Genomic DNA, 8,480 nt, shown 5'->3' with positions numbered 1-8,480 from the left:
AGCTTTGGGAAACCAGAATAGTTATAATTCCATGCTAAAACTATTGATCACTCAGCCCGGTATCAACATAACCGGATACCGGATACCGGGTTTTAGCACTACCAATGATAACCTCCCTTATTTCTTATCAAGAAAGTTGCTACTTTAGTTTTTGAACTCACACGAAATACGTTGGCCCTTATCTCTCCAAACAGCGAATATTAAAATCATAGGCGACAACCACATTTGAAAGGAATAAGTTGTGTACTTAAGATATTCGATTAACTATGGGAACGGACTGGCTTTCAACAGTCAACAAAAGTAAGTTTAAAACAGTATTTTTTCTGCGGGGCGGTGCCAGGATTTAAAGTTATTGAGTGCACATTTGGGATAGCCACAATAATTGGCGTTCCGAAATACTTTTATATCATGGCAGTGGGCATTGTTATGTTTATATGTGGCCATCATAAATATCTTATAAAGACTATTGACATATATTTATATGGACCTGATTTTGGGGTCAAAAATAAGAATGTGCAGCCCGGCTTCACCAGAAACGAATTAAAAGGGTCACAACTATTTGGGGTATTGGACCGCCCTAAAACATTTTGGCCATCTTCATTTTTAAATAGAAATATTGTAGTTTGTGTTTTCAAAGCTGGTCGCTTTGATTGTTTAGGTACTTTCTAGTCTAAAGTATTAGACGTGTTATACGGGATTCTTCCAATCCCTTACATTTGCCATATCAAAAATCGAAAAAAAAAATCCGTAAACGTACAATTTTTGGTCTATTAATGACCTGTGTTCTGTCTTTCAGACAAAATTGATTTGGCAGCCTGTCCACACCGAACAAAATCTGTCGAAAAACGGGAATTGGACAAAACAGTAAACAGTTTTCACCAAATTGTAAAGAAGATATATACTCTACAATTTGTTCAGTTATTTCTTGAAATATTGAATTCAACTTAATCGTATTTGTCAGAATAATACAAAACGGTGACTGGATTTCCCGGTTAAATTAACTTTCAAGTTTATTTTTTAAAACGTTGTTTTACAAAAAAACATATACTGTAAATACGTTGTAATACCGTGAATGAGGAGAACTATTTATGGCCTACCGTATCATACGACCACCCAACAGTCCAACCAATATTTGTTTATTCTTACAAAAGGATATTTGACTTCGACCTTTTACATTCCAAACTTAAATCAATACAGATCGACCACGCAGCTATCAAACCGTAAACGTATGAAAACTATTCGCGATATTTTAGCCCTATTTGGGAAATTGTGGCCACGTACCTATAAACTAAAAATTCCTTTATAAAGGCTTCCACTGAAAGTCAAGTAAGTCAAAAAAAGTTGAACATAATAAAGCATAACAATTGAAAATAGTGAGAGAGAGAGAGAGAGAGAGAGAGAGAGAGAGAATAGAGAGAGGGACACATAAAGATAAATTGAAAGAGAGAGAGGGGTAAAATAGGGGAGGGGGGTGGTTCAGAGAGAGAAACGGATGGAGATAGATATAGGATGAAAATGGATGGAGAGCGAGAGAGAAAGATATGAAATGGCAGAGGGAGAGAAAGGGGGGGGGAGAAAAAGACAGGGAGAGAGAGAAAAAAGAGGGGAGAGGGACGGAGAGGTGATGGGGATAGATAGAGGAAGAGAGAGAGAGAGTGAGAGAGGAGAAAGGGAGAAAGAGAGAGGGAATAGGGAGAGAGACAAAGGGACACAGAGAGATAAATAGAAAGAGAGAGACGGAATAAAGAGAGAGGGGGGGGGGTTCAGAGAGGGAAACAGTTGGAGAGATAGTTAGGATGAAATATGATGGGAAGCGAAATAATAAGAGATGGGAGAGAGACAGAGAGGGGGGAAGAGAGAAAGACAGAGGGAGAGAGCAAGGGAGAAAGAAAGAAAAAAGAGGGGAGAGGGACGGAGAGGGGATGGGGAGAGAAAAAGAGAGGGAGAGAGAGCTAGAGAGCCAGACAGAGAAGTGAAAGTTATGGAATCAATTTCTTTTCCGTATTAACAACTTCATGGTTCTTGTATTATAAAGATTTAAGGCACTCGGAAGGATGGATGCAGTTCCCGGACGAAAGGCACAAGTGACATCTGGATCGGCGCCTGACCTCACCTACTGCCAGCCATGCGCGGAGGACGGCAAGAAAATCGTCCCCGAGGCCTTCTGTCCCGTCTGTAAGGAGTTTCTTTGTTCCACCTGTGCACGAGTACACCGGAACCAGAAAATAACCAAAACTCACGCCCTCCAGGACAAGGACAGTATGCCTTCCTCATTCCGCGAAGAGAGTGAAGATGAAAAATTTAATGAAACGTGTCATCGTCATGCTCAAGATTTCATAAAATATTACTGTCTTAATCATGAGGCAATTCTGTGTGGAGACTGCTTGGCTGAGAAAGCTCATCGATTATGTAATATTGAAAGGGTTTCTCAAGTCTCAAAGCGGTACAAGGAGGGTGCAGAATACAACAGCCTGAAAACAGGACTTGTCCAGACGGCCACTGACATTGGCAAACTGTCACACGACATGCAGGCGATCATGAAATCAGTTGATGAAGAAAGCCTTACCAATATAAATGAACTTCGCAAATTCAGGACTGAAATTAACCAGTACCTGGATAAAAGGGAAAATGAACTCTTTGCAGAAATTGATCAGAAGAAACGAACATCCAAGACACTGCTAAATGAACTGATATCAAAATGCACAAACATGAAATCATCCATTGAGAAACTAAAGTCAGAGCTACAAGCACAGAACGACAACAGCAACCAGATATTAATAGTAGGAAAGCGAGCTATAAAAGAACTGGCAAGTCTCCAGGCAGCCCTGGGAGAGGTGAGCAGGAGGAGTAAAGTTCCCCGATACAAGTTTCACAGGGACCCCGTAATTGAGCAGATAAAAGCTGCTGAAAATGCAATAGGACGGTTGGAAGAGGGCGAATCCTCGTCGGCGTTAGGGCAACAACACCGACAACAGCAAACGAAGCAGGAACAACGGCAACAGGATACGATGCAACAACACCAAAAACAGATTAAAGCTGTGTTACAAAAAGGTTTGCGTACAACCACTAACTAATTTGACATTTCCTTAGTAATGCAGTTTATAAGTCTGTTGTTTTTTTACGTCGCTCAAGTTAACCAAGCACGTTAACGTTACGTTAAAAACTATGTTGTAAAGTTCACCAAGTGCTTTACAAAAATGGCAGAATGAAATACTTCGACAAATGATATTTCTTATATAAATTAAGATTCAAATAAACTTAAGCAATATAATTTCGAATGATATATACTTGTTTAGGTATAACAATACGGTATAAATATTTTACTTAATATACAACCGTCATATTTCCAGGCGAAATTATAAATAGTTGCCTATCTATTTTAAAAATAATAATAAAAGTATGCGTCAATTTTCGCATAACGAGTTTTCATTGAATACAATGTAATTAAAAAACATCTTAAAGCACACTGGTCAGTCGAGGACATATGATATATAAGGTATCTATTTGATCATTTTACTGAAAAATATCTATAACATTACATTATTTTGGGAAATAGTTAGCACTCTTTTTAACGATTCATCCAACAATTCATTTCAACGAAACCTTCTTACAATAGCGCAATGGTCTATAAACATTCACTTTGTGCAGTGTAAAATTGTTTTTGGAATGTGTTCTGTGGACTATTAACTTTTATACAGGGGAAGACGTTTCTTATGTTGTTAGAACTTGTGTCCAAACCATTTGCTTTTTGTATACTCTATATTATTGTTGTAAATACCGATTATGTTGAAAGAAAAAAGGCAATAAAATATGTTTGAATCAGTCAACTTTTATACATATGAACTTTCATTATGTTTTTTTTTACTTTTTAAAATAGGTTTAACAAAAAATATGAATCATCATTGCTGTAGCAGTGATGGTATAAACTGATTAGGGTCAATATGAAGCAATAAAAAGCAAATGTATTTATCAATAAGAGCCGTCGTAAGACAGCGCGCTCGACTACGCCGCTTTGACTTAGAATACAATAACGATGTAATAATACCAAGTTTGGTCTCTTTATGTCAAACCTAACTAAGATTATTCGATACATAAGGTGACTTTGATGCTGCCCTCCCACCATTATTATTATTATTATTATTATTATTATTATTATTATTATTATTATTATTATTATTATTATTCATTTTAAAATGTGATGAAACAAAACATTTTTTTTATTTGTGTTATTTATTGTAATGTTTACTTTCAGCCCGCTTCAGCAGCAGAGCAGACCTAAGCCAGGCCAAGTTCAGCAGGCAGCCTGACATTTCAGTGAAGACATCAGGTGATACCCTTCACTGCGGGCTAACCAATGTGACCCTCCTGACCGGGGACAGGCTCGTACTGGTAGATCACACTAATTGCTCATTGAAGTTGGTGGACACCATGAATAACAAGCTGGTGTCCCAGGTTAAACTGCCAAGTGAGCCGTGGGACCTGTGTCTCCTGCCCGGAGACAGGGCAGCCGTCACTCTGCCTGGTTTGAAGAAGATACAGTTCGTATCAACTCAGGAAAATGTCACACTACAGGATGTCGTTAAACTAGATGGACTATGTTATGGAATAGATTTTTGTGATGACAACTTGATAGTGTCTTTTTACGGTAAGGTTGAGTTGATGGACATGAAGGGAAAGGTGAAGAAGAGTGTGGAAAAAGACAGCAGTGGAAAACCTTTGTTTCAGCAACCCAGGTATCTGACAGTGACCAGAGTGAGTCAGAATCCTCCCGTCATATATGTCACAGACTGGGGCACCAACACCATAACCAAGCTGAGCATCTCACTGGAGGTGCTCCAGACCTACAAAGATCCGGTACTGAAATACCCATCTGGTCTGGCAGCTATGGGGGACAACCAGCTGCTCGTTTGTGGATGGGGCAGTGACAACATCCTGTTACTGGACACGCTCACCGGCGAGATAACCCAACTGCAGGGGAAGGAACAGGGGATTGAGTGCCCATACAGTGTGGCTTACTGTTCACTGAAGAAGATGATTTTTGTCACCTGCAGTCAGTATGACAGATCTGAATTGGAGAATTTCGTGAAAGTATTCAACTTAGTATAAATCATGTCAGTCAATTAATATGAGTGAAATTTGTATCAGGTGTGAAGTAATTGTAATGTTCAAGAATAATTCTAATGTATAATATTTTACTTACAATATGCTTATACAATGCTTTATTTCACACACGCGCGATTCAACTACTGTGAGAGTATTTGACGGAAACTTGACTTTTAAATTATTTTGAATTCTAACAGTTCTCATTAGTGACAAGTCGTGTAGTAATGTGTTATAAGAAAATAATATACGAGTATGGGAATATGTATTATAAATTGAAATGTTAGTAGCTGATTGTGTATGAAATATACCAACAAGTTGGTTCCTACTTGTGAATGTTTAATGAAAAAATGTAATTGTGTAAAAGAATGATTCGGAATATAAATGATAGAGTTATAGACACGATGTGTCATTTTTTCATGCAGTTTGTATTAAGTAAATATGGTGTTCATTTTGTGTTTTATTGAAATTAAACATATATGTACGTATCCTTATACATGTATATCGAATGAATAATTTTTTAGACATTCACCGAATTGTAAATTGTTTCCAAAAAGATGGATTGAATTGTTTGAACAGACATTGACCATAGTTTAAATAGTATCTTCATACATGAATTGAATGATTAAAAAGACGTTGTCCAATGTGCAACTTGATTCCTCATATATTTATTGAATAAATTATACAAACATTGGTGTACTAGATGTAACTAATGTCAAAAAAGTGTTTAAATGGACTCGCTCATGTTTTTGGACCAAAACATATTTCCCAAGTAATGCATCTGAACTGAATTATCGTATTATTAGTTTACTGTTTGAAACCTTAATTACAGCTAAAGATATAATTAAAGTACAGTCAAATCCCGTTGGCTCGAACTCGCTTGGCTCGAATTCCTTGTTAGATCGAACTGATGTAAACGACCGATTTCATTATACTGAGGAAAGCATACCGCTTGGCTCGAATTTTTCGAGGCTCGAGGTATTTTCGACGGTCCCTGGGGGTTCGAGCCAACGGGGTTCGACTGTATAAAAAGAAATTCTGGTCTTATCTGGCAGCATAATTAATGTGAACCCACCTCCCGCTGGCACAGTCCAAATATTTTTAGAAAATCGATAATTTGGCCACTCGAACTCATTTACAAGTTTCTGGATTTTCGAACCTTTCCTTAATTAATTGAAAGCTTCGCGTGATAATATCAATCAACCAATCTCACATCAGCCTTTAGCTGATTTGTAACGGGTGTGGAAATCGTGGAATTCAAAGACAATTCGTTTTACTAGTATATATCAACAATTGTTTAAGAGGTGCAGCTGTCATAGTTTTAATTGACGTTCAATATAAAATATATTTCATTATTTTTGTAAATTGGCCGGACGGAAGTCATATTTCTTTCGCATTTTTGCTAAAAATAACTTATATACGCGTCGTCGGTTAGTGCTAAAAGATGCTATCTGACACCATACGATTTCTCACATCGAGTGATACATTTGGCGCATCTCGACTACCGATATTTCATCATAAAGTAATTGAAATTGGTTTAGAGATGCCTAAATTAAATTATATAACGATAACATTACCAATTTTAAAAACGTGGGTAAATTATCTAGATTGCGGAAGATAAGATGTGTGTCTTTGGATAATTGTGCGTTTCATTACGCCCATCGACTAACATTAGGATGAACATTTCTTCGTTAAATGCCTGGCACTTCCTATGTTTTTGTGTACTACTTTCTAGTCTGAAATTCAGCCTTTCGAGTTATGCAATAAAATATATGAACAATGGAGATTATGAATGTACTCGTACACACGTAATAGTAAAACTATGATTTGTTTTACCCCGCGATTATCTTCTTACGATGAAAATGTTACATAGCAGTTTTAAGATGTGTTATATTATATACATGTGGTTTATAACCTCATAGACATTGTTAACACTCCCGAATTATAATGATCAAACACGGGACCTTCTGATCAAGAGGACGATACGCTTACCGCTTGCCTTCGCCACCGATTTAATATTTAACTTTTCCGGTGTCAACTGCAAATTAATCATAATATTTATTTAGTTTGAAGTTTTTATTGATTTTTGTTTCATCACATATCTGAACCTTTTTCAATATGCATCTGTCTTATCAATTGATTAAAATGGCAGTCTTGAAAAAAATCATTCTGCGGTATATATTAAATTTCGGTGAAGCTTAAACACACTGCCGGGCCCTCCTCGAGATTCACGCACAAACACGTGCAAGCATGCACATACACGCACATCTGCAAACCCGCTTTATTGCGCGACGACATGCTCGCAAAATCATGGTCATTGGGGCGAGTAAAACATTTGCTCTAAAACGTTATATAAGAGTATGTAGCGAAAGAGCCATTCTCAATAATTTAGATTTCAATCTGAGTGTTTGTTGATATCGTGCACTTGCTCAATAAAACAGAAAACGACGTCATACCCGCAGGTGGCTGTATTCTGACATCTATCAAATCGCTTACTGGAATGGCGATACATGGAGAGCAAATGGTTAATTACAAAACACTGGTTGAGTCTACGGACGTGTTTACTGGCCTGTCATCGATTTCCGAGTGGTTGAAGAAGTTAAACACCCCGTCCTTACAGCACACGATGCAGCTTTTGACACAAGATTAATGATAACTAAATGTCTGAGCTGTAGTATAAGCCATTTCCACATGTATTGTTTTGCGGATAGTTTATGGCTATGCAAAGTAATATTTCCTGAAATTACAAGCTACAAATTATCTGCAATATTCCACAATATATTTAACATATTCTTCAATGCTCACAGCGCGGACGCTGATGTTGCCGCCTTCGGAGCCCTGTTACAAACAGGCGACGCTCTACCACAAAAGCTTCAGATTACGTTCTTAGAAGATGCTCACTTTAACGTAATATGAAACAGGAATGAAAAGAACTACTTGCGGACATATGTATATAACTGCAACAGTATTATCACTAGCTGGTACTAGACTGTACGGGAAGTAGCTCCAAGTAGCGTACGCAGATTACGGGTGCGATGGACTGTTAGAAGGCAGTTATTTTTATTATATGTTTCATTTAAATATTAACCTGGCTTTTCACTTTAAAGCAGCCCCAAATTAATAAATAACAGACTGCTGTCGAACAATCCAAAACAAAAAAAATAATCACAAGAAAACATAAGGTTGTTTTTGCCGTATCTCACAAAATTGAGTAGAAATACTTGACCCTGAGGTCAAGACGGAACAAAGGCTACAAAGAAGCAATTTTAACAGTTCCACAGGCAATGTGGCCTCCAATATTCACACTGGAAACTATCATTTTTTTACAAAACAGTCTTAATATATGTTCAGCGTTATGCAGAAAAGAGCATACCTTTCTT

General features: G+C 37.4%; 1 protein-coding gene across 1 annotated transcript; it reads left to right on the top strand.

The window, feature by feature from the left end:
- The first annotated feature begins 223 nt into the window (after positions 1–223).
- On the top strand, positions 224–5,106 carry LOC128216284 (uncharacterized). The gene is made up of 4 exons (XM_052922849.1): positions 224–300; positions 797–864; positions 2,036–3,051; positions 4,253–5,106. The coding sequence occupies exons 3-4, from the start codon at positions 2,055–2,057 to the stop codon at positions 5,104–5,106; spliced, it is 1,851 nt and encodes a 616-aa protein (XP_052778809.1). The 5' UTR covers positions 224–300; positions 797–864; positions 2,036–2,054.
- The last annotated feature ends 3,374 nt before the right edge of the window (positions 5,107–8,480 follow it).

This window comes from Mya arenaria, chromosome 14, assembly GCF_026914265.1.
Source record: "Mya arenaria isolate MELC-2E11 chromosome 14, ASM2691426v1".
Classification (NCBI taxonomy): domain Eukaryota; kingdom Metazoa; phylum Mollusca; class Bivalvia; order Myida; family Myidae; genus Mya; species Mya arenaria.
Note: the sequence above shows the minus strand (reverse complement) of the source record. Positions and strands in the feature narration are given on the sequence as shown.